Source organism: Hemiscyllium ocellatum, chromosome 1, assembly GCF_020745735.1.
Source record: "Hemiscyllium ocellatum isolate sHemOce1 chromosome 1, sHemOce1.pat.X.cur, whole genome shotgun sequence".
Lineage (NCBI taxonomy): Eukaryota > Metazoa > Chordata > Chondrichthyes > Orectolobiformes > Hemiscylliidae > Hemiscyllium > Hemiscyllium ocellatum.
In genome coordinates, this window is record NC_083401.1 from 13844027 (window position 1) to 13871142 (window position 27116).

General features: G+C 44.6%; 1 protein-coding gene across 2 annotated transcripts in view; it reads left to right on the top strand.

The window, feature by feature from the left end:
* The window catches only part of dok1b (docking protein 1b), an 82503-nt gene extending 56862 nt beyond the window's left edge, over positions 1-25641 (top strand). Inside the window, exons 2-6 of one of the 2 annotated variants that reach the window (XR_009645537.1) lie at positions 3442-3744; positions 6026-6104; positions 13024-13196; positions 18703-21526; positions 23282-25641. Coding sequence is in view for 1 of the 2 variants with exons in the window: in XM_060837127.1 (XP_060693110.1) it covers positions 3442-3744; positions 6026-6104; positions 13024-13196; positions 18703-19890 (1743 nt within the window). In the remaining variant the exon portion in view is untranslated. Of the gene's footprint in view, positions 1-3441; positions 3745-6025; positions 6105-13023; positions 13197-18702; positions 21635-23281 lie in introns of those variants that run through there. The other variant, XM_060837127.1, reaches the window with a different exon arrangement.
* The last annotated feature ends 1475 nt before the right edge of the window (positions 25642-27116 follow it).

Here is a 27116-nt window from a genome sequence, read left to right on the forward strand (position 1 = left end):
TGTTGACTCTTGACTGCTCTCTGGGAAATTAGGGATGGGCAATAAATGCTGACCCAGCCAATGAAGCCCTGATCATGTGAATTCATAAAATGAAATTTAGAGATTAACCACTACAGATATTTGTTCTTTCAACAAGTAAGCTGAGGTATGGATACAGTCAGCTATCGTTATGGAGATAGAAATAAACAGTACTGTTATGATACTGATACTCAGTCAGAAGTTCTTCAGGGTCAAACTTGCTTTTATCTATTTCTTTTTATTCATTTATGGGATGTGGGCATTGTTGGCTGGGTATTTGAAAAGACGTGTCAAAATGACATCGAGATTGAGAATGATCTTGTTCAATCTCATACAGCTGTCCAGGAAGAACAGTTGGTTTGGTGAATCAAGGCAGGAACTTGTGGCAGAGACTGAAAGCAATAGTTTTACATGTTTAGTTCAGCTCCAAGGGCCAAGTTGCCAAGGAACACTCTTGATCTGCTGTTTCTATCAAAGTGATTCAATTTCCTCATCTCTGTAATCTTTCCAAAATTGATTAATGTCTATCTTTTGTAAGTAGCTGACTTCACATGAGTGGGTGTTGATGTAAGCCTAATCTTTCACCTTTCTGTACACACTGAGAACTGCACTGATCCCTTTTGGGTACTTTCTGTCTTACATTTCAGGAAGTGGTGAGAAATCTTAAAAAAACTTCTAAACTTTATAAACTTCTTTAAAGTCACCCCATAACCACCTCTGCTCCAGTGGAAAAGCGTCCCAACTTAATTTTATAACTCCAATCCTCCTTTCCTGGCAAGACCACTGAGAAATCTTTGCTAAACCCTCTCCAGCTTGATAATATCCTTCCTACAACAGGGTGACTAGAACTGCACACAGTATTCCACCAACATCCTGTGCAACCTCAACATGATGTCCCAACTCCATACTCAGAACCATATAATGAAAGCCAGTGTGCCAAATGCCACATTAACCACCCTGGCTATCTGTGACACAAATTTCGAAGAATTATGTACCCCTAGGTGTCTCCGTTCTACAACACCACCCAGGGCCCTACCATTAATTAGGTCAGCATGGTGGCTCAGTGGTTAGCACTGTTGCCCCACAGTGCCAGGGACCTGAATTCAATTTATGCCTCTGGTGATTGTGTGGAGTTGGCACATTCTCCCTGTGTCTGCATGGATTTCCTCCCACAATCCAAACATGTGCAGGTTAGTTGAATTAGCTGTGTTAAATTGCCCATAGTGTTCAGGGATGTGCGAATTAGGTGTATTAGTCGGGGATAAATATAGAGTAATAGGGTAGGGGAATGGGTCCAGGTGGGTTACTCGTCAGAGGGTCAGTGTGGAGTTGTTGGGCCGAAAGGCCTGTTTCCACACTGTAGGGATTCTATGATGCTATGTTCTATGATTTTAATTGTAGAAGTCCTACTCTTGTTTGTTTTATCAAAATGCAATACCTTGCATTTATCTGCCAATCTTCAGCTGACTGACTGACAAGAATAAATGTGATGGCATAATACTCTGCCTTTGTAGACATAAATATTGGCCAGGGGATTGGGAATAGTTCCTAACAGTTTGAAATCCTTTTGTTTATACTTGAAGTGAGAGGAGACGTGTACTTACTGTCAGAGCTAAAGGTGATGTCTGTAACAATGTGGCATTCTTCCTCAGTGCTATAGTGGGATAAGTGCCTGGGGTGGTACGGTGGCTCAATGGTCAGCACAGCTGCCTCACAGCACCAGGGTCCCAGGTTTAATTCCAGCCTCAGGCAACTGTCTTTGCAGAGTTTGCACATTCTCCCCGTGTCTGCATTGGTTTCCTTCAGGCGCTCCGGTTTCCTCCCACAGTCCAAAGATGTGCAGGTCAGGTGAATTGGTCATGCTAAATTGCCCACAGTGCTAGGTGCATTAGTCAGAGGGAAATGGGTCCAGGTGGGTTACTCTTCGGAGGGTCGGTGTGGACTGGTTGGGCCAAAGGGCCTGTTTCCGCACTGTAGGGAATCTAATCTAATCTAATCTTTTAATTGGTTCAGAGATGTGGGCTTCACTGCCGTGGCCAGAACTTATCCTCCATCCCTAATTTCCCTGCAAAGAGTTATGGTGACCCGCCAGCCTGAACCGCTACAGACTCTGTGGTACACTTAGTCTTTGCTTAATGTTGTAGTTGAGCTTGTGAAAAGTACAACTTGAAATTAAACAAGTTGAGCAAATCTGACTTTCCCATTGTAACCAATGTCAAATACCACAATTGCCTGTGGTGTTTTGAATGCCACAAAGGACTGTGGAATTTCCGTCTGTGAATATGTCTAAGTAGAGATCGTTGAAATATGCTTTTTTTTCTACATGATGTTACAAGGACTGGAGGGGTTTGAGTTATAAGGAGAGGCTGAATAGGCTGGGGATGTTTTCCCAGGAATGTGGGAGATTGACACATTACCTTTTTTACAGAGGTTAGTAAAATCATGAAGGGATGGATAGGGCCAATAGCCAAGGTCTTTACTCCAGGGTCGGGGAGAACAAAACTAGAGGCTATAAGTTTAAGGTGAGAGGGGAAAGATGTAAAAGGGACCTGAGGGGCAACCTTTGTACACAGAGGGTGGTGCACATGTGAACTGAACAGTGGTAGAGACTGGTTTAATTACAGCATTTAAAAGACATTTAGGCAGGAAGTGGATAGAAAATGGATATGGGCCTAACATAGAAAATTGGGCATGAGTTTGATTGGAAAACCTGGCTAGCATGGACAAGTTGAAACAAAAGGGTTAGTTTCTATACTGTTTGACTTTGACTGTAGAGTAGATAGATTACTGATTACCAATGGCATTCAGGGTTATGGGGATCGACAGGGTAAAAACCATTGAAGTGTTCAATCAGCAATGATCACATTGAATGCTGGATGGTGTGAAAGCCTACTCCTCTTCCTACTTTCCTATGGCGAATGAGTTGAAAGTGTATTTTTATTATCAATTTTTTAAAAAAAATACTGAAGTTAAATTCTCCATAAATAAGGCCCTATGCAGCACCCATCCTGTGAATGATTTTTTTTAAAAAAAATGTTGAATGGTGAAACAGAAAGAAAGCAAAAACAGAAACTACTGAAAAGACTCAGGTCTCCACAGCATTTGTGGAGAGAGAAAAACTGACTTAACGTTTTGGGTGGCTCTTCCTCAGAACTCCAAGGTTTCTGAAGAAGGGTCACTGGACCCGGAACATTAACTCTGCTGTCTATCCACAGATGCTGCCAGACCTGCTGAGATTTTCCAGTAATTACTGTTTTTGTTTTTAATAATGTTACTTGCCACTTGTAGCCCAAGGCTGGATATTCTTTTTGGTGGTAGTGTAGGGATGCCATCTACAACCCTGACCCTTCTAGCTGTGTCAGTCGTTGTTTTTAATGGTCTTCCACAGCCCCTTATGTTCTTGTGCTGTATTTTTTTTTTCAGAAACACTGGAAGAAGAATTGGTTTGTCTTATATCCAGCCAGCCAGAATGGGATCTCCCGGTTGGAATTCTATGACAGCAAGGACGGGGCCAACTTGTCGGAGAAGCAGGCCACCAAAAAAATGGACAAAAAGATTATCCGGCTGTCTGACTGCATAAGCATTGCGCACATACCAAACGAAGTCTGTCCGAAGGAGTCCATGTCTGCTTTCACCATTGAAACAGCAGAGAAGCTGTACACCTTTGCTGCAGAGAAACAAACGAGTGCAGATTGGGTCGAGAAACTCTGTGAAACTGCATTTCCGGTGAGTCCAGTGAATGTGAATTGTATTGGGATGTGGAGGGGAATCACTAGATTAATACAGCATTAAAGGATGCCATTCATTTCCTTGTACCTATGCTGGCTCTATGCTGTATTTATCCAATTAATTACACTCCCTCACTCTTTCTCAATAGGACTGCAATTTTCTTTCTTATTCCAAGTATTTATTCAATTCGCTTTTCAATGTTGCCATTGAGATTATTTCTACCCCTCTTTTGGACAGGATATCCAAATCTTAACTTCTAATTCCTGTTGTGATTCCAGTTTTTTGATCAATATATATTCATTGGTTTCTGATCTTTCCGCCACTGGAAATATTTTCTCCTTATTTAGATTAGATTACTTACAGTGTGGAAACAGGCCCTTCGGCCCAACAAGTCCACACCGACCCGCCGAAGCGCAACCCACCCATACCCCTACCCCTACATATACCCCTTACCTAACACTATGGGCAATTTAGCATGGCCAATTCACCTGACCCGCACATCTTTGGACTGTGGGAGGAAACCGGAGCACCCGGAGGAAACCCACGCAGACACGGGGAGAACGTGCAAACTCCACACAGTCAGTCGCCTGAGGTGGGAATTGAGCCCAGGTCCCTGGCGCTGTGAGGCAGCAGTGCTAACCACTGTGCCACCGTGCCACCCAAAGTGCTAACCACTGTGCCACCGTAACCCGTGCTCTCATCAAAGCACTTCATGGTTTTTGAGCGTCTCCTAAACATCCTCCTAATCTTTTTTTCTTTTGTTCATGGGATGTGGGTGCCAATGGCTTGGCTACCTTTTGTTGCTCATTGCACATTGCCCAGAGGATAGTTAAAGATCAACCACATTGCTGTGGGTCTGGAGTCACATGTAGGCCAGACCAAGTAAGAATGTCAGATTTCCTTCCCTAAAGGACTTTAGTAAGCCAGATGACAATCAATATTAATGTGGTCGCCATTAGGGTAGATTTTATTTATAGATGCTCCAAGCAAAACAACTCGTGCTCCTGAAACAGTATTGTCCATTTCTCCTACATGGGAATAACTACCTTTTCCAGGAGGGGAAAAGTGATTTTTTTTTTTGCCTTCTATGTTTGGCAAACGTCTGGGAGCCCAGACACCTTCCAAGAACTGGGAGCTTTAAAGACCACTGTGTTGATGTAATTAACTAATACTAGCTCTACAGAGGGATACAATTATCTTTTATTTATTCTCAGGTTGTGGGCAGTGTCATTATTTATTGTCCATCCCTGTTTGCCTTGAAAAGGTGGTGGAGGGGTTTGCTTTCTCGTCACTACTGAGAAGCATATGGAACACTTGACTTCATTAGTCAAGCCACTGGCTACAAGAGCAAGGAGGTTATGATGGCGTTGTATACAAAGTTAATTGGTCCAACCTGGTTCTGAACACTATACGAAGGAGGTAATTGCACCAGACAGAGATTCACCAGGATTTTGCTTGGGCCGGAGAGATTCAGCTATGAAGAGACTAGACTAGTTGGTGTTGTTTCCCTTGGAATATAGAAGGCTGAGGAGGGGTGGATCTGATTTTGCATGTACAAAATTATAGGGGGCATAGAATCCCAAAAGTGTAGAAACAGGCCTTTGGGCCCAACAAGTCACACCAACCCTCTGAACAGTATCCCACTCAAACCCCTTTTCCAATTCTCCATATTTACCCCTGGTTAATGTGCCTAACCTACACATCCCTGAACACTATGGGGAATTTAGCTTGGCCAATTCACCTAACCTGCACATCTTCGTGACTGTGAGAGGAAACTGAAGCACCCGGAGGAAACCCACACAGACACTGGGAGAATGTATAATCTCTACACAAACAGTAGCCCGAGGCTGGAATCAAACCTGGGTCCCTGGCTCTGTGAGGCAGCAGTGCTAACCACTGAGCCACCATGATGTAAAACCTTGTTGACTCTATGGTCCACTACTCTACTTCAGAGGCAGCTAAGAATCAGCTGATGTGGAATGGTGTTTCTGGCCCAGACTAGTCAAGTTATTTTTTTGATGAGAGAACATCTATGAATCAACTGGAATTTGGTGCCAATTCAAGTTCGCTGTTTCTGAGATTTGCTTTTTCATTGTTAGTATTTCCACAAACTGAATGGGAATCATGGTATCTTCGACTTGAATTCATTATTCTGTGATTTACTAACCCATGCCTTTGGATTATTACTCCAGCATCAGTTCCACATCGGACCCCAGATACTCTTGGAGTTCTGTAGATAGCCTTCTACTTAAAGTTGTGTCACTCTCTTTCATTGTAGACCCCTGATCCCTGCTGTGGAGCAAACTCAAAACCTTTGGAGATGGCAGAGAACAGTATTTACTACTCTCGATCTGAAGGTAAGGAAGATACATTGCCTGGTATTCAACTACCAGAATTTATGCCTCATTATTTACTTGTCTCCAAGTCATAGATGCTTCTTGCAAGGATGAAATCTATAATAACAATGGAAACAATTGAATTTTCAATTCCCATTTATGACTGAGCTGTTGAAAATTGTGAACCCACTCTAGTGAGGCCTTGATGATCTGTTAGTAGTTTATGATGCTTTAAGAATGCTTTTGTTTATTTTAGTGCCTTTTATAATGCAAAGACTTCTTAAAACGTTTTTTAAGAGCCAATAAAATCCCTTATTATCTGGATCCCAAGCATCCAGAATTCTCATGCAACCTCCATCTGAAATTCAAAAGTGAGGATAACAGGGATGTTATCAGCTGTTTGAAGGGAATAATGGAACAGGGTGTTTTCTTAAAGCTGGTTCAGGTCTAGCCTTGTGAATGAAGACAGAAACACCTATCGTGTTCAGCTGTACATTATTTATGAACAGTCCTGGCCATTAGTTTGTAAAGTACGCATTCATCTTGAGTGCTGAGTACTCAAGATTATCCCCGCTGCCACTTTTATTTCTCCATCTCCATCTTAGGGAATTGCCTCCCTAATGGCATTGTGGGTCTAATTACAGCACATGGACAGCAAAGGTTCAAGAAGGCAGCTCACCATCACCTTCTCAAGGGAAACTACACATGAGCAATAAAGATTGGCCAGGCAGTGATACCTACTCCCCAGAGTAACCTTCCACCCCATTCTGGTCTGGCCTACATGTGGTTCCAGAACCATGGCAATGTGGTTGACTCTTAACTGCCCTTAAAATGGCCTCATAAGTCATGCAGTTCAAGGGGGAGTTGGAATGGGTGACAAAAGATGATCTTACGAATGATGCCCAGATCCTGTGAAAGACTTAAAGAAAATCTTTAATCTCTGAAGATTAAAGATTTCTCTCTCTCTCTCTCTCTCTCTCTCTCTCTCTCTCTCTCTCTCTCTGGGTGGCACAGTGGATAACACTGCTGCCTCACAGCACCAGGAACCCAGGTTCCATGCCAGCCTCTGGCGACCCTCTGTGTGGTGTTTGCACACATGTCTGCATGGGTTTCCTCTAGGTGCTCCGGCATCCTCCCACGGTCCCAAGATGTGCAGGTCAGGTGAATTGGCCATACTAAATTTTCCATAGTGTTCGGTGCACTCGTCAGGGAAATGGGTCTGGACTGGATTACTCTCCGGAGTTTCAGTATGGACTTGTTTGGCAGAATGGCCTGTTTCCACAGTGTAGGTAATCTAATCTAATCTTAAAAAAAAATGGCATCTCTGACACTGCAGCATTTCCTCAGCTCTGCACGTGACTTTGTCATAACCTATAATGTTGGGCTAGATCCTGCACCCATTGGATTCAACTGTAACAATGGCATAGATTGAAAAAGATTGAACACTGTAGGCTGGGAGTGTTTTATTGATAGACAATTCATTCTTCCCATCAACCAAACTTGTTTCCACACCCCACCCCCACCAACTGTAGCTACCCTCCACCCATCCCCAGTCCCAAAGAAGGGTTACACCTCTGTGACTCAAATTAATACTATATCCTGAAGCATTCCAACCTAACTAGTTACTCACCACAGTTCCTATATAACTGAACCCACTTTATTAATGGTAGGTGAAAGCACTTGCCTTTAATTAGTGTCTTTCATAACCTTGAAACATCCCCAAATACTCCAACTTTCTAAATACGAATTATTGTCACTTCTGATGTAGGAAACGTGGCAGAACTTAGCAAGCCATTAAGGGTTACACCTGAAATGTTTGAAATGGAATGCTTTGCCTGCAACGGTAGTAGCTTCACCAACTTTAAGTGCACTCAAGTCGTCATTGGACAAACATATGGACGTACATGGAATAGTGTAGGTTAGTGTAAGTCTCTATCCAAATCTGAACACTCAAACAAGAAATTAGTGTTTCTATTTTGTGCTTCTATACAAAGGGATTCCCTGTGTATGTATTGACATTTCGTGTAAAAGCTATGGGCTGGATTTTCCAGTTTCCCCTTGACCTATACCATCAGGTATGCATTCAGTTGACTGACCATTTCTTGGACTGGAGTTGGAGTATGTTCTTGACTTTCTGTGCAGGGGCAACCTGACCAAAAACCCGTGGCTTGATTGAGATTTGTTAACAACCCATGTTACACTTTCTGGCTGTCTGTGCTGATCAGCACTGCAACACCACAGCAAGATGATCCTTAAGAACTGTGGATGCTGTAAATCAGAGACAAAAACAGAAATTGCTGGAAAAGCTCACCAGGTCTGACGGTATCTGAGGCAGGGTCATTTGACTTGAAACATTTAATTCCAATTTGTCTCCACAGGCCCTGAGGTGGAGGATTGAAATGCAGATGTGTCTTGTAAAGTGGTTTGGAGGTGTGGCATGAGGGTTTGTGGAGGTTGGCAAATGTCACACACACAGGATCCTTGTGTCTGGTGCCCATGGAGAAAGTGAGGTCTGCAGATGCTGGAGATCAGAGCTGAAAATGTGTTGCTGGAAAAGCGCAACAGGTCAGGCAGCATCCAAGGAGCAAGAGAATTGACGTTTCGGTTCCTGAAGAAGGGCTCATGCCCGAAATGTCGATTCTCCTGCTCCTTGGATGCTGCCTGACCTGCTGCGCTTTTCCAGCAACACATTTTCAGCTCTGATGCCCATGGATCGTGCACGTGACATTGGGCCCGAATCTTTTAAGCACTGCATACTTACTGTTGCAGTGTGGTAGCCAACTGGCTCAATATGATCTCATTGCAACAGGGGGGTGAATAAGCAGTTAATCCTTTCTCGTAACCCATGTTGGCAAGGTTATCAGCTGGGGTCCTTCCTCCTTATCTTCACACAGTGATGTAGGGCTTTCTACTGAGGGGGCAGACTTGGCCTCTGCTAAATATCTAGGTGAAACAGCACTCCCTCTCACTTACTCAATGCAACATGTTTATTGAGAGCAATGTGTTGAACCTCAATCACTTTTCCTGACAACATATTCTAAATGTTGAAATGTCTCGTGCCTGAACTTGCCCTTCACACCCTTGAAATAGCTGCAGTCTTGACGTTCCTGAAAATCGAAACTTTATATAAAAAAAAATCTGTTTATCGCACAGAAACAGGTAATTCCACCCAACAGCTTTAACAGTCCAGCTGGAAATCTTTTTGCTTTTTCCTTCACCTTTAAACCCTCGGCCTCTGTGCGTCACGGTCTCTGTTAGATTGCTTTCAAAAATTGTTCCAAATTCTAACCAATCAAGATTTTCCTGAATTTCCTGTTGGATCTGCTGATGACTGTCTTGTGTTTGTAGCCCGTAGTTCTGATCTCCTCTGTGAGGAAAACCATTTTCTCCAATCTTGGCCAATCCAAAACCTTTCAAAATCATAGAATCCCTACAGTGTGAAAAGAGGTCATTCGTCCAACTGAGTTCCCACCAACCCTCCGAAGAGCAGTATGCTGCAAGACAGCATCCCACCCTATTTCCTGTAACCCCACATTTACCATGGCGAGTCTACACCTCCTTAGACTGTGGGAACACAGTAAATCTAAGCAGACACAGGGAGAATGTGCAAACTCCACACACAGTTGCCCGAGGCCGGAATTGAATCCGGGTCCCTAGCGCTGAGAGGCAGCAGTGCTAACCACTGAGCCACTGTACTGTCAAAAATATTAACAGGCCAAGGCTTTGGCGAAGTATTCCTCCCCCTGACCTCGGCTTCTTCAAGAGAAAAGAGACATCGCTGCTTCAACTTTTGTGACCCATACAACATCTCATTCTGCTATCATTGTCATAGAACTTTTTTTTAACAACTGCAAATGTGTTGCTGGTCAAAGCACAGCAGGCCAGGCAGCATCTCAGGAATAGAGAATTCGACGTTTTAACAATACCTTTTCTCTTAATGTCTCGTATGTCTTTTTCATAACCGACTTTAAAACTGTTCATGGTGCTCCAAATGTGCTCTAACCAAGGTTCTATGAAAGTTTAGATTTGATTCGATTCCCTACAGTGTGGAAACAGGCCCTATAGCCCCACAAGTCCACACCGACCCGCCGAAGAGAAACCCACCCAGACCCATTTCCCTCTGACTAGAGCACCTGACACTATGGGCAATTTAGAATAGCTATTCACCTAACCTGCACATCTTTGGACTGTGGGAGGAAACTGGAGCACCCGGAGGAAACCCACGCAGACACAGGGAGAATGTGCAAACTCCACTCACACAGTCACCCAAGGCTGGAATCCTTTGTCCGCTGTAGGAATGAACCCCACGCTTGCCTTTTACTTTTTCCAACTACCTTTTCAGCTGCACTGCTACTTTTTAAGTGATGCATGTTTCTGTACCTGAGATCATCCTGTGTCTCTACTCCATTATTTTTTGATGGGTGCCTCTCTCCTGCACAATCTACATTGTTATATATTTTGTGCAGAGGCACTTCTTTTCCTGCGATCAAAGAACAACAGTTTGGGCTTGTGCTTCCTTCAGCTTGATCCTGTAACATCAGTGACAAAAACAAAACCTTGCAGCACAAGAGGAGGCCATTTGGCCCGTCACGCCTTTGCCAACATCTGTCCAAGTGGAACCCTGGCTCTTTCCTTCTCACTGTGCAAGACTTCGAAGTATTTCTGTCTCGTTGTCATGTTGCACATCCGTTAATTGAATAACCTTTACACTTTAAAGACAAAGGAAATCTCTGATTCTTTCAATAAAATTCTGCAAGAGAGAGGATCCGGGCTTTAGAACTTGATGTTTACAAATGATTCTCAGGAGGTGAGCAAGGTTGGGGCGATGGGCATCTATCATCCGTTCTAAGACAAAAACTGGATTTTATGGTGTCTGGTGATGTCAGCGAGGTTGAACAGAAACATGGGGTTTGCTTATACCCTCTCCTGGCAAATCAAACATTGAGCCTCCAGTTGGCATTGAGGTTGTAGAGGAGGGGGGTAGTGGTTTGTGGGGGTGTTGTTCTGTCCAATCAGGAGTCTGGTTTGAGATGGCCACTGGTAGAGGGATTGCATTTGGAACCAAAAGATAGTCTTGGGTATCAGTTTGAAAATACCTGCCCTCTTAGAGTCATAGAGATGTACAGCATGGAAACAGACCCCTCAGTTCAACCCGTCCACGCCAACCAGATATCCCAACCCAATCTAGTCCCACCTGCCAGCACACGGTCCATATCCCTCCAAACCCTTCCTATTCATATACCCATCCAAATGCCTCTTAAATGTTGTAGTTGTACCAGCCTCCACCACATCCTCTGGCAGCTCATTCCATACATGTACCACCCTCTGCGTGAAAAAGTTGCCCCTGAGGTCTCTCTTAGATCTTTCCCCTCTCACCCTAAACCTATGCCCTCTAGTTCTGGACTCCCTGACCCCAGGGAAAAGACCTTGTCTATTTATCCTATCCATGCCCCTCATAATTTTGTAAACCTCTATAAGGCCACCCGTCAGCCTCTTATGCTCCAGGGAAAACAGCCCCAACCTGTTCAGCCTCTTCCTGTAGCTCAGATCCTCCAACCCTGGCAACATCCTTGGAAATCTTTTCTGAACCCTTTCAAGTTTCACAACATCTTTCCGATAGGAAGGAGACCAGAATTGCACACAGTATTCCAACAGTGGCCTAACCAATGTCCTGTACAGCCGCAACATGACCCCCCAACTCCTGTACTCAATACTCTGACCAATAATGGAAAGCATACTAACCACCACCTTCACTATTCTATCTACCTGCGACTCCACTTTCAAGGAGCTATGAATTGCACTCCAAGGTCTCTTTGTTCAGCAACACTTCCTAGGACCTTACCATTAAATGTACAAGTCCTGTTAAGATTTGCTTTCCCAAAATGCAGAACCTCGTATTTATCTGAATTAAACTCCATCTGCCACTTCTTAGCCCATTGGCCCATCTGGTCCAGATCCTGTTGTAATCTGAGGTAACCCTCTTCGCTGTCCACTCCACCTCCAATTTTGGTGTCATCTGAAAACTTACTAACTGTACCTCTTTTATGCTCACATCCAAATCATTTATATAAATGACAAAAAGTAGAAGGCCCAGCACCGATCCTTGTGGCACTCCTTCAGGCCTCCAGTCTGAAAAACAACGCTCCACCACTACCCTCTGTCTTCTACCTTCTCTTATTTCTTACCATCAGCTCAGAATAGAGCCATAGATACAGCACAGAAGAGACCCTTTGGCCCATTATGTCAACACATATCAGAAGCACATCCACCATGTTAGAAATAACCAATCGATATGGTACTGAGACTATTGAAGATCCAGCCAAACATTTATAGGCTATTTATTTGCTTTATTTACCCACTCGTTTAAAAATGTACGTGGTTGAGCACTTAAAATGTCCTACTCATAGAGTAATAGAGTCATACAGCGCAGAATTACTTATTTACACCAATCTACCTACACAAATCCCGCTTGCCAGCACTGACCCCATATGACACTTCAAATGCCCATCCACATACATTTTAAGCACCCGATAAATAAAGTCTGAAAATGTTCAGTTGATCTTTAATTGGTTCAATGGCTTGTTGATTGATTGGCTATTTCCAAAATGCTGGGTGAGTGTCTGACATTTACGCCCACTTGCTTTCTGAAATATTGGGGAGTAACATTGTATTCCTCACCCTGTTCTATTACCCTAACGCACTTTGTATGATATGACCTGCCTGTACGGCACGCAGAACACAATCTTTCACAGTACCTAGAACATGTGACAATAATAAATCTGATCTAACTGAGTGGTGCAACAATGATTTTACGTTGCTGACCTGATATCAGCACGCCGTAAGTCATAAAACTGAACTTGACGTCTTGCTGCTTTTTTTTCCTTCTCCTTGATTCATTCTTGTGATTAAACCGCCTTGTTTCCTCCTTTCCCATGATCAGTGAATGAGTTCTGGGTGACCGTGCAAAAGACAGAAGCAGCAGAGAGATGTAACCTCCATGGGACGTACATTCTTAAAGCAGACAAGGAGAAGCTCACACTAAAAGATACCAAAACTGATCAAGTTCTCTTCAACTGGCCCTACAAGCTTCTGCGGCGGTATGGAAGGGACAAGGTAAAATTGGGCACAGTCCAGTTTGGCACTTAAACTGTTATAAGGAATGTAATCCCTGTTGGTCTGATAAAATCATACTATATTGTCTGCATATCCCCAGTTTTAAATACTCCAGCTGTGCAGTCATATCTCCAACTGCTTTCACCCTGGGCCCCCGTATTGTTTTGTAAACCTGTCAGCCTGTTCACCTCTTTTTCTCCTTTGTTAGATATGTCATTTGGCCCCTTTAAACCTGTGCAGTTCAATATAATCATGGCTGATCTTCTGCCTCAACTGCACTGCCCCCATCCATTCCCCACATCCCTCGATTTCCTGAGAAAGCAAAAGTCCTATCAATCCCGGTGCTGAATATATTCAATGGTGGAAAGACCACAAGCCTCTGAAACAATTCAAAAGTTCCACAATCCTCTGTGTCCATGCGACTGGGTGGAGGAGGGGAGGAATTTCCTCACCTCTATTCTGAGAGTACGGTCTGATGGCCTCCATTCCCTCTAATTAATCTGCCAATCTTGGGTCATGGCTTGACAGCAAAAGCCATTAGAAGCACCAAAAAAGAACAGGAGTAGACCATTCAGCCCTTTGAGCCTGCTCCATCATTGAATATGATCATGGCTGATCATCCAATCAGTGCCATGTTCTTGCTTTTCTTCCCCCATACCTTTTTTGATCTCATTATTCCTAAGAAAATATATCTAACTCTTTCTTGAAAGCATTCAATGTTTTGGCCTCGACCCCTTTCTGTGGCAGATATTTCCACCAGCTCATCGTTCTCTGGACGAAGACATTTTCTCCTCATCCCAGCCCTAAATGTCTTGCGCCATAGTCACTCTATATCCACAAACCAATTGGCATGCACAGGCGCTCTGAGCGACTTTGTGACTGTACAACTTAAAGGGAATGCTGCTGCTAGCCAGGGAGAACTTCCTCTTGCTAATCCCTTACAGAAATCTCCTCTGAGCAGTTTTAGTTGCTCAGGCTGGTGTTGAAAATTCAGGTTGCCTTGCTATAGAAAGGATGTCATTAAGCTGGAAATGGTGCAAAAAAAAATTTACAAGCACGTTACTGAGACTGGAAGGTCTTAATTATAAGGAGAGGCTGATAGGCTGGGACTCTTTTATTTTTCTTCTTTTCCCCTGGAGCGTAAGAGTCTGAGGGTTGACCTTATGGAGATTTATAAAATCATCAGGGGCACAGATAAGGTGAATAGTCAAGGTCGTCTCCCTAGGGTAGGGGAGTCCAAAACTAGCGAGTCTTGGTTTAAGATGAGAGGGGAAAGATTTTAAAAGGGACCTGAGAGGCAGCTTTTTCAGAGGGTGGAAACGAGTACAACTACAACATTTTTAAAAGAATCTGGACAGGTACCCAAATAGGAAGGGGTTAGAGAGATAAGGGCCAAATGCTGGCAGATGGGGCTAATTCCATTTAAGAAACCTGGTCGGCATGAATGAGTTAAGGTAACCCGAATTAAACTCTCAGAATGACATCGCACAGAAGGAGGCCATACGTCCCATTGTGCTTGATCCTTGAAAGAGCCAATCAAGTTCGTCTGACTTTTCCTGTTGTTTCCTGAAACTATTCACCCAATTCTCTCAGAAAAGTTACCAATAAGTCTGCTTTATTATCCTCTCGCATAGTGCATTCCTGATTTATCATCTTTTCTTTCTTCCAAGCAATGCCCCTCCCTCAGCTCTCTGCCCCCGGTTCTCTTGGCAATTGTATTTAATATGTGTCCCTTGGTTTTCATTTCCCCACTTAGGAGAAACGTAAAAAGCTATTCTGGATGCATTTAAGTTTTATAAATGTTCTAGGAAGCTAGCAGATGAGTCAAAAAATAAAATGCTGCACACGGCTAATCTTTAAATCACTTCAAATTATTTATGTCCTTGGATGAAAACTGAAATGCCACAGGGAAAGCATATTCACTCTTCACACCATTTGGTTATCGACGCGCCACTTAGAAAACTCTTTGTATCCTAAATATAACTTTATTGTGGTCACAAGGCCGACGACTACAGACAGCCTCCTGATCTTAACATTTCAACTGTAACGGTGCACATTTTGTTTTTCCATTCCCCAGCTTTAGTGGCTTTTGACACAGCGTGTCACTTGCTGTGTTTAATTTTCCAGCTTGAGGTATTAAGTTTTATTAAAATTCACTGCACAGAGGAAGTGGCTTACCAGAGGAAACCCTGCTCAGGGTGTCTTGACGCAGACTCCCCGCTTGAGTTCTTCACAATCACTCTGTGAGACAGAAGGCCCAACTATGTTGAAGATTGAAGCTGTCTGTTTTTGCCTTGTCACAGAGCGATAGGTATTTTTTTGGTTATCTAGAACTCTCAGCATAGAGCCCAATGTTCTGCTCCACACAAGCCAACTCCAACTTCACTTACTTCACCTATTTTTGTCTGCTTGCATCTGTCTGGCTTCACCTTAAGCGCATCTATACTGTTCTGCAGGCTGACATTTGTAGTAAATTCACATCCTGATGAGAAGAAGGTTCTTATTTCCTTTTTCAGGATTATGAGCGACTACCTAGCATTTTATTTTCACGAGTCTCGGTCTCCTCCAATTGGAACAGTCAGAGTCTTAGAGATGTACAGAGCTGAAAATGTGTTGCTGGTTAAAGCGCAGCAGGTCAGGCAGCATCCAAGGAACAGGAAATTCGACGTTTCGGGCCAGAGCCCTTCATCAGGAATGATGAAGGGCTCTGGCCCGAAACATCGAATTTCCTGTTCCTTGGATGCTGCCTGACCTTCTGTGCTTTAACCAGCAACACATTTTCAGCTCTGATCTCCAGCATCTGCAGACCTCACTTTTTACTCTTAGAGATGTACAGCATGGAAACAGACCCTTCAGTCCAATCCGTCCATGGCGACCAGATATCCCAACCCAATCTAGTCCCACCTGTCAGTACCCGGCCCATATCTCTCCCAACCCTTGCTATTCGTATACCCGCAACTTTTAACTTAATTTTTTCATGGGTTGTGGGCATCACTGGCAAGCAGATTAGTTCAGGCACAGCTACTGGGAAGCTCTGTGCTCGCTGATTGGTCTGCCAGTGAACAGTGCCTGCTTCCAGGAGGCACTCCCTCACATGGACGTTGGAGGTCTACACAGCAACAAAGCAAAATCTTTGCCGACAATGTTCCTGGGAAGGCCGATATTCGCTCTTCCCGAACTGCTGTTGAACCGAGTGGCTTGCTGGGTCATTCCACAGAGTGGAAAATGTGTTGCTGGTTAAAGCACAGCAGGTTAGGCAGCATCCAAGGAATAGGAAATTTGACGTTTCGGGCATAAGCCCTTCATCAGGATGAAGGGCTTATGCCCGAAACGTCGAATTTCCTATTCCTTGGATGCTGCCTAACCTGCTGTGCTTTAACCAGCAACACATTTTCAGCTGTGATCTCCAGCATCTGCAGACCTCATTTTTTACCCATTCCACAGAGTGGCCAGGCTTCTGTCATGTTGCGACAGCACTCAACAAGTAGGGAGGTTAAGGATGACTGATTTCCAAGAGTGAGCCGGCTGGGTTTTTATTACAAATGAAAGCTAGTTTTAGAAATGGTAATGTTGAGGGTTTCGTTTCCTGATTCATGAATAGAATTTAAATTCTTCCATCTATGGTGGTGAGATTTGAATACGTGTCCCCAAAGCATTGGCCTCACTCTCTACATTACTAGACCAGTGACATAATTATTAGGCCAACACTTCCCCATATCCAGCCTGTTAATCTCTTTTCTATGACTTACAAGAGCTCTATCACATTTTTGCGCTTTTTGTTCATACCATAAGGGGAACCTAGTTCGGCAAATAAGTAATAGAGCATATGCAGATCAGATTACGTGGATTGAGATAGGAGGAGGTAAACATGGAGACCAAACACTGAGAGCACAGCAGAGTGGCCCGGTGGTTAGCCTCTGTGTCAGGACTGGGTTTGGGTGGGATGCTGTTTGGAGAGTTGGTGTGGACTCGATGGGTTAAAAGGCCTGCTTCCATGCTGTAGAAATTCTAACATTCTATGATCTAATAACCAAAGACCAATTGCTCCGAATGGTGTAATTCTCTACTACAGACTTGGCCATAATTCGATTTTATTCTGTGTCAACTTGCACTTGTGGGGACTGAGATTCTTGTATTTGTTTTTTAAATTATCATAGTTCTGTCTTGGACTGAAAGTTATTTTGAAAATAATGTTCCAGATAGTCTTGAGTAAAATCAGCCAATGCATAACCACTCAAACCAGTGTGGCTATCATCTACCACACACAACACTGAATAACTTGCTCAAAGCTCAAATGTTTCCAAAGCATCATTTTCCTCAGCCGCAGCTAAGCGGGTAACACCATTACTGCTGAGTGAGAAGATCTGTATGAGAAGATGCTATTTTTATATTCATTCAGAGGATGTGGACATCACTGGCTAGACCAACATTTATCACCCATCCCTAATTGCCCAGAAGGTAGTTGAAAGTCAATTACATTATTGAGTCTGGAATAGACCAGACAAGGATGGTAGTTTCCTCCCCTCAAGGACAATAGTGAACCAGATGATTTCTCTGACAGTTGACAATGGTCATCTTCAGACTCTTAGTTCCAGATTTTTATTGATTTCAAGTCCCACCATCTGCCATGGTGGGATTCAAAACTGCATCACCAGAATATTCGCCTGGGTCTCTAGATTTAACAGTCTATTAATAGATATATAATGCCAACAGGCCATTGCCTCTCCACTGTCAAGATAAAGATGTTGGCTGAGACTTCAGTGCAGTATAGGAGAAGTGCTATCTTGTCAGGCACAACATTTCACGAGATGTTACGTGAAGTTTCCTTCTGCCACATTAGGTGGATGTAAAAACTCCAATCAAATGGCATCAACATCGACTTCATCAGTTTCCAAATCTCTGTTTCTCTCTCCCCCCCCCCGCCAACTCATCCCAGATCCAACCCTTCAACTCAGCACCTCCCTCTTGACACGTCTGACCTGTCCATCTTCCTTCCTTCCCACTTATCTGTTCCAACCTATCACAGCCAGCTCCCCCACCTGCATCCCACCTACCTTCCTCCCCACCCCCAGCCCCCATTCCACCCTACATTCATGATGATGGGCTTATACCCAAAATGTTGACTCTCTTGCTCCTTGGATGCTGCCTCACCTACTGTGCTTTTCTAGTGCCACACTCTTCCACTCTGACTCCCCATCTGCAGTCCTCACTTTCTCCTAGTTTTAAAAACTCCTATGGCAAGTCATTTCAAACACGAGCAGGGGGGTTCTGCCCATTGTCTTAGTTCTTGTTCCCGAAACACTATATGGTCAGTCTCATGCTGCTGTGGATAGGTTCTGGGCACCATGCACACTTAATGCAGCGTTTTCTACATTGCAGTAGCCACTAAGAAACTGAGGAAGTTACATCATTTCACTGAGCTTTCACGTGAGATTCTTTTCTTGTGAAAGTGATCCTGTCTTTGGGTGACACCTTTTTTAACTGTTATTTTTCCTCTTGTCGGTAGGTCATGTTTTCATTCGAGGCTGGGCGCAGATGTGATTCCGGTGCGGGGAACTTCACCTTTGAGACCAAGCATGGCAATGACATCTTCCTGCTGGTGGAGAGCAGCATCCTGGAGCAGAAGGCCCAGGCTGAGGGGATCCGCCGAAGTCTCCCCCCGTCAGAGGCAGGAGACCACGCTGCCTTGAGCTCAGTGGAACGGAGCCCCGAATGCTCATCACTTGATGCATCTCTGGCCCTTTCCTCCGAGGTGTTGGTGGTGGTGGGCACCAGCAGTGGCGGTCCAGCGGGCAGCCCTGACCACAAATCCGGTCTAACTGAGGGCCAGGCCGCACCCCACAGAAAGGAGCAGGCCCTGCCGCGGGGTGCGGAGGAGAAGGAGTTGTCCAAACTCCTCAAGAACCGGAGTCTGCCGGAGCCCCCGGCTGTGGGCCCTGTGACACCACCGAGGTCTCCCAAGATGTCCGCGTCGAGCAGCGATCCGGCCTCCGTCTACTCTGACCCCGTGGACGCCCTGACCATCGGCAAGTGTGGCTCAGACTGCCTGTACTCCGAGCCAGTTGACAGCGTCCCGACGGGCAAGCCCCAGGAGCCTGCGGCATGGAAGGGCTTCAAAGAATGGAAAGCGCCAGGACAGAGGGCGGAGCCTCTGTACGCAGACATTTACGAGCGGGTGAACCAGGAGTTCTCCCGGCTTGCCCCCGGCGCTGGCCCAGGGGAGGAGCATATCTATGACGAGCCGGAGGGCCGGGCATTCCAGCAGGCTCTGGAGGCCCGGGCCCCCTACCCCCTGCCCCCTTTCACTGCCATCTACGACCAAGCCCAGCTAGCAGACTCGGCCGCTTGGAGAAGGAAGGGGTGTGTGGCAGGGCATGCTGGGAAGGACGACCGCTCGGGCTCACCCCCACCGAGGGCCATCGAGGCACCAGCTGCCAAACCAAAAAAGCCCAAGCCCTTGCCTGCACCGAAACCCACCAGCGGGCCGTTTGTAAAAGACAGGCGGGCAGACATCAAGGAGTCGGGGAAGGAGCTAGTTAACCCTGAGCGGCCAGCGCTTAAAACCAATTTCAACAGCTCGAATAACTGCATCTACAGTAAGGTTGTGAAGCCCAAGCGACTGGAGAAAGAAGTGTCAGTGGATGATGTCAACATTAAGCCAGAGTCAATTTACGAAGATCTTGGGAACCTTTGATAGATTCAGTCAGCTTTTCTGGGTATTTCTTTGTTTTGGCTCTTAAAACAAATTGCAGTCCTTTGTTCACGTGTGTCTCTGTGTGTGCTGTTTCAAACAGGGATACAATATTATTACCTCATCTTATGAACAGCAAAGATTAAACTATGATCAGTATCATTGGTATTTCCTTGTGTTCAACTAAATGGTGAAACTGAGATAAATTTTACATACTGAGATACAAAAGACTGCAGCTCTAGAAAATGTTTTCAGAGTCAGGTACCAGAATGGACAAATTTCCTCTTCTCTATATTAAATGTGAAAAGAGCCCTAATGTGACGTCCCCTAGCTCAGTTCCTCTTGGGCTTGTAGCGGGAGATCAACAGTCCAGTTTTCTTAGACACCCACTTGGCCCTGCTTCCTAGTTTTGGTGGACCACGTGGAACAAGGATTTCTCAATTCATCCTGAGCGGAAACTTCAAACCGACCCCTGTTTACAAATGAAACAAAAACTGAAGTTGCTGGAAAAGCTCAGCAGGTCTGGCAGCATCTGTGGAGAGAAAACAATTAATGTTTTGGGTCTGATGACCCTTCCTCAGAGCTGTTTACAATGCTTCACCTGCCATGTGGCGAGATGTAGGATGACTCTGTGTTAAGGGATGGGTGAGAAGACGAGGAGAACATACAATATTGGGGAAGCCTCTTGCAAAAGATGGACAAGATCATGCCACAGAAGTAGATGTTTCTTACACATAATAGAAGAGTGCCCAAATGGTGGTACTGAATCTGGAACACTTTTGTTTTTGTCACCAACTATCTGTGGTGAAAGAGACCTCACCAATATATGCTGTGAAGTTTACTTGTTTGAATGAGAACTATTAACTCTTCATGATGGACTGCTTGCCACACCTTCCTTTTATAGTGGTCATGTAGACACTTCTTTTATTTCCTCGTTGTTATTCCAGAGCCATTATTGTTTTCTGTTATGTGTATTGTGCTTTGAGGATCTATGGAATCATATAGTCATTCCGTAAAATATGTATTGTTTTATGATCCTGCTTCACTGTATGACTGCTCACGAAAACAATTCATTGCTGCAGGTAGGAGTAAAAACAATATGGGCAAGTGATGGTTTTGTTCTTCTGTCTCTAAATTCTGTTTCTTGCACCAGCGACTCCTTACCAAGTTGTTGCAGTTGGGAAATTGGCTTGTGGGCACAGGATCAATATCCCTCGATTATTGAGGGAGTTGATGTTATTTTCTTAACCACACAGTCTTCCTTTGGAGAATAGTGCCAAGCGGCTGAAGGAGTTGCAGGTTGTTGGGCTATAATATGAATGCTCTTTCTGTGGCAATGAGCACACATTGACTAAAAGGTGGGACATTTAGCCCTCGAGATTGGAAGGGCGTCATGAACTCTTGCAGTCCATTTAACAAAGTGAAGAGGTCACTCATTTCCACTCACTAGGTTTTCATCTAGTAGGAACTGCACTCAGCCCCAGAACTGCATCCATTTGTCAGAGCTTTCTGGAGCAGTTCTCAGAGGTGGGAATACAGACCTTGAGCCAAATATTTGCTGACTGAGGGATTGGGAAGAGGGAGATAAAAATGGCAATGTTCATGTTTGTGACCAAATAAACCTGTTGGAGGTTGACAGGTGCAAATGTGTTGCTGGTCAAAGCACAGCAGGTTAGGCAGCATCTCAGGAATAGAGAATTCGACGTTTCGAGCATAAGCCCTTCATCAGGAATAAGAGAGAGAGAGCCAAGCCGGCTGAGATAAAAGGTAGGGAGGAGGGACTAGGGGGAGGGGCGATGGAGGTGGGATAGGTGGAAGGAGGTCAAGGTGAGGGTGATAGGCCGGAGTGGGGTGGGGGCGGAGAGGTCAGGAAGAGGATTGCAGGTTAGGAGGGCGGTGCTGAGTTGAGGGAACCGACTGAGACAAGGTGGGGGGAGGGGAAATGAGGAAGCTGGAGAAATCTGAATTCATACCTTGTGGTTGGAGGGTTCCCAGGCGGAAGATGAGGCGCTCCTCCTCCAGCCGTCGTGTAGTTGTGTTCTGCCGGTGGAGGAGTCCAAGGACCTGCATGTCCTCGGTGGAGTGGGAGGGGGAGTTAAAGTGTTGAGCCACGGGGTGATTGGGTTGGTTGGTTCGGGCGGCCCAGAGGTGTTCTCTGAAGCGTTCCGCAAGTAAGCGGCCTGTCTCACCAATATAGAGGAGGCCACATCGGGTGCAGCGGATGCAATAGATGATGTGTGTGGAGGTACAGGTGAACTTGTGGCGGATATGGAAGGATCCCTTGGGGCCTTGGAGGGAAGTGAGTGTGGAGGTGTGGGCGCAAGTTTTACATTTCCTGCGGTTGCAGGGGAAGGTGCCGGGGGTGGAGGTTGGGTTGGTGGGGGGTGTGGATCTGACAAGGGAGTCACGAAGGGAGTGGTCCTTGCGGAACGCTGATAGGGGAGGGGAGGGAAATATATCCTTGGTGGTGGGGTCCGTTTGGAGGTGGCGGAAATGGCGGCGGATAATACGTTGTATGCGCAGGTTGGTGGGGTGGTAGGTGAGAACCAGTGGGGTTCTGTCTTGGTGGCGGTTGGAGGAGCGGGGCTCAAGGGCGGAGGAGCGGGAAGTGGAGGAGATGCGGTGGAGGGCATCGTCGATCACGTCTGGGGGGAATCTGCGGTCCTTGAAGAAGGAGGCCATCTGGGTTGTGCGGTGTTGGAATTGGTCCTCCTGGGAGCAGATGCGGCGGAGACGAAGGAATTGGGAATATGGGATGGCGTTTTTACAGGGGGCAGGGTGGGAGGAGGTGTAGTCCAGGTAGCTGTGGGAGTCAGTCGGTTTATAATAGATGTCTGTGTTGAGTCGGTCGCCCGAGATAGAAATGGAAAGGTCTAGGAAGGGGAGGGAGGAGTCTGAGACAGTCCAGGTGAATTTCAGGTCGGGATGGAAGGTGTTAGTAAAGTTGATGAACTGTTCAACCTCCTCGTGGGAGCACGAGGCAGCGCCGATACAGTCATCGATGTAGCGGAGGAAAAGGTGGGGGGTGGTGCCAGTGTAGTTGCGGAAGATGGACTGTTCCACATATCCTACGAAGAGGCAGGCATAGCTGGGGCCCATGCGGGTGCCCATGGCAACTCCTTTAGTTTGGAGGAAGTGGGAGGATTGAAAAGAGAAGTTATTCAGGGTGAGGACCAGTTCAGTCAGTCGAAGGAGGGTGTCAGTGGAAGGGTACTGGTTAGTGCGGCGGGAAAGGAAGAAGCGGAGGGCTTTGAGTCCTTCGTGATGGGGGATGGAGGTGTACAGGGACTGGATGTCCATAGTGAAAATAAGGCGTTGGGGACCGGGGAAGCGAAAATCCTGGAGGAGGTGGAGGGCGTGGGTGGTGTCCCGAACGTAGGTGGGGAGTTGACAGGAGCTGCCCACTGATCCTGCTCCTGTAAAGTTATAGGCCAAGCTTTGTAATTACAAAATACATATAGCATAGAAATGGACCATTCATTCAATCAACTTATTATGCTCCATGTAACCCTTTCCCTCCCATCAAATTATCCTTTTATTCCTTTCTACTCTTGTGTTTATTTAACCTCCCCTTTGACTACTCCATGGTTGCATTCCATATTCTAACCAAACTTACTCATGCCTAACGTTTTGTAGATTTCTACCCATCTTTGAACGAATTGTCAGAACATCAGAAGAGAAGTGTAGAACTGGCAAATTTTGAAGTTCAGCCTTGAATTCCAAAACTTACAGGTGAAGTAAAACTTGGGAGAGTAGTGATGGATATCAGGTAGATTGGTCAGGCAGAATTAATGCAGTAATTAATACAAATTTAATGCAGTAAATAGAGAAGTTTTGGTTGAAAAATATGCAATTTGGAAGGGGATACAGGAACATAGAGAGAGAGAGAGAGAAGCCTGGGGGGAATTGACATCAGTGAGAAAAGGTTAAAAGGGCAGAAAGAATCCTGGACTTTACAAATGGACAGGGAGTACAAAAGCAAGGAAGTTATGGTGAACCCTTAGAAAACCCTGGCTGAACCTCAACTGCAGTGTTGGAGTATCCTTGTTAAACGAGGTGATCAAAGGGTAGGTGAGAATGTTAGATCAGCCATGCACCTAATGGTGCAAGAGACTTGAAGGGCTGAATGGCCTACTCCTGGTTAACTTTTGGGAACTATTTTGGGAAGAATGTGAGGGCTATAGAGAGGACATGGAAAATATTCACGAGAATGATTCCAGGGATGAGGAATGTCCTTTTACATGGATAACATGGAGAAGGTGGGGTCGCTATCATTGAAGCGTTCTGGCCTAAATGTGACTGCACACCCACAGTAATATGGTTTACACCTACCTGCCTTCTGAAATGCCCAAGAGCCACTCCGTTCAATGAGAATTAGAGATAGGTAATAAGTGCTGGGCTTGCCAGAAACACAAACATCCCATGTAAGATTTTTAAAAAAAATCTCTCTCTTCTATTAATGCACTTCTCCCAAACTACATATTTGACCAAACTTTTGGACACCTGTCATAATATCTTCTCTTGCCAGTATCAAATTTTGGTTGAACGGCCCTGTGGAGTACCTTGGGGCCTTTTACTAAAGGTAGTGGTGCTGGGAAACAAAATATTCACCTTTTGGTCATCTTGGACAGCTGAAACAGTTCCAGGTGTTTTGTGATCTTTCCAGTAAAAGGTTTAAGATTCATTTGTCCAGTCATTTGTGGATATATGTTATGAGTTTATTTTGTCTGCTATGGAAACCATGGCTAGTTCCTAAGCATGAGACAACAAAATAATTAAAGATTTCCACTATCATTAATTCTCTCTTGTTAATCTTCACTGGCACCCTGTGCTGACATTGCATTTTCTTTTTTGCAAGGAAGAAAATAAACTGCAAGATTCTTGGGGAAATACCATTTTTTTTTTCAAACTTTTAAATATGATTAATCAAAGGTCAATTTGCTTCCAAGGCAGTGCCTTGTATTTATCTAGTTAATACCTGCAAAGGTTGATCCCCAGCAGACTGTCATCTTTGAGGAGAGATGATAAAGCCATGGTTATGTTTTCCAATTTTATTTTATTATCTTTCTCTTTTCCTGTCTGCCCTTGAGGGTGTTAGGTCGGGACTGCGGGTAATTCATTACTGGGGTGCCTTAGGTTGGGGTTAAACAATGTGCTATTAGTACTACAGCAGACATTGTTTAACCCCAACCTAAGGCACCCCAGTAATGAATTACCCCAACACCCCAACAAGGGTTAATGTGATTGACGCTCCTGATTCAAAGCAGATAGTTTCTGGTATTTATTTTCAATCAACATAACTAAACCAGACCATTGTCTCATTGCTGTCTGTGGTAACTGCACCATTCAAATTGGTTTGCTCTAGTACCATGAAGATACTTCCAAAAAGTACTTCAGCTCTGAAATGTTTTCTGAGATGCTGATGTTTTGGGAAGTGTTGTATGTGTGCAAGTTCAAAAAGAAGAGGCTAAAATTCTTGTTAAAGAAAGAACATTTTTGGATAGTTCATTCCCATAGTTGATGCTGCAAGAGCTGGCTGTTTAATAATAATAATGTGATATATTTAAAGCTTGTTAACTGATCTGCTTAAGTTATTTGATATCTGACATTTTTATACAGATGTGTAATAATTTCTTGTAACAAAAATACATACTTTTAAAATGTAAATTGCTGATTGACCAATTATAGTTAAATGTAGTTTGTACATCCATCATTTTAAAATAGGTGACCAACAAGTACTTTGTGATTATCAGAATAGCTACTGCATAAAATTGTTTTCTTGAGATTGTTGACTTTGTCTTTTAGTTCCTTGGCTGCATGAAAAACTTGTGGTTTTTGTTCTGCTGGGATTGTGGGAATTAGTTGGAGAGGAGAATTTTGAAGTGGGAAGGAAGGGTGTGGTATTGAATAATGAGGTTCATTTAACAAGCTGGTGCAGACATGATGGGTTGAACGGCTTCATTCTGTGCTGTAACACTTCTGTGATTCTGTGTATGTGGTCGTGAGATGGGGCAGAATTACAGGCCAGTTTCACCTGTTAGATGTTATACGTTACATCAGAGATCACATGAGAACAAATTGTACAGGAGAACTGAATCGGTCAGAACACTCTGGGATGACGTTTTAGTTTCCTCTTGTGTATAGAAGCATGTGATTTCTCTCATGACCAAATCAAAAGTTTATAGGTTCCCTCCAGACATTTAAACAGGAAATCTAGACTGAAACACCCAATGCAATACCATTGGAATAACTGTGTTGTGGATGAAATCAAAATCCGAAGTCCTTGCTTACTGTTACTAAAAAGGTTAAGGAATTAGAAGCAAAGGAACAAAGAAGTTAGGTCATATACAGGATTTGCCAAGAATGAAGTGTTTGAGATATAGACTGAAATGACTAGGAACTTTTTCACTGGAGAATTGGAGGTTTGGTGGTGGTGGTCGTGGGTGGTGGGGGGGGGGGGGGGGGTGGGGGGGTGTGATCTTATTGAGATTCGTGAGGGGCATAGTTCAGATGAATGACAAGGATCTTTTCCCTTGTGTTCAAAACTAGGGGGCATACTTTTAAGGTGAGAGGAGGAAGATTTTAAAAAAGGATATGAAGGGCAACTTTTTTTACACAGTGATTCATTGTAAGTTTGCTCGCTGAGCTGGTAGGTTTGTTCTCAGACGTTTCATCACATGCTAGGTAATATCATCTGTGAGCCTCCAATGAAGTGATGGTGTTCTGCCCCACTTGTTATTTATCTGTCTCGGTTTGTTGTGATAGGTGATATCATTTCTGGTTCTGTTTCTGAGAGGTTGGCAAGTGGGGTGCAAATCTATATGTTTGTAGATAGAGTTCCGGTTTGAATGCCAGGCCTCTAGGAATTCCAGTGCCTGTCCTAGGATGGATGTATTGCCCCAGTCAAACTTGGGTCCCTTTTCGTTTGTGTGTATGGATACCAGTGATGGTTGGTCATGATGGCTAGTTGGTGCTCATATGTCGTAGTGGCTACCTTCCTGCCCGTTTGTCCAATGTAATGTTTGTTGTAGTCCTTGTGGGGTATTTTGTATATGATGTTTGTTCTGCTGGTTGTTGGTATAGGATCCTTTTAAATTCATCAGGAGCTGTTTCAGTGTGCTGGTAGGTTTGTGGGCTACCATGATGACTAGGGGTCAGAGTAGTCTGGTCGTCATCTCTGAGATGTCTTTGGTATATGTTAGGGTGGCTAGAGTCTCTGGATGTGTTGT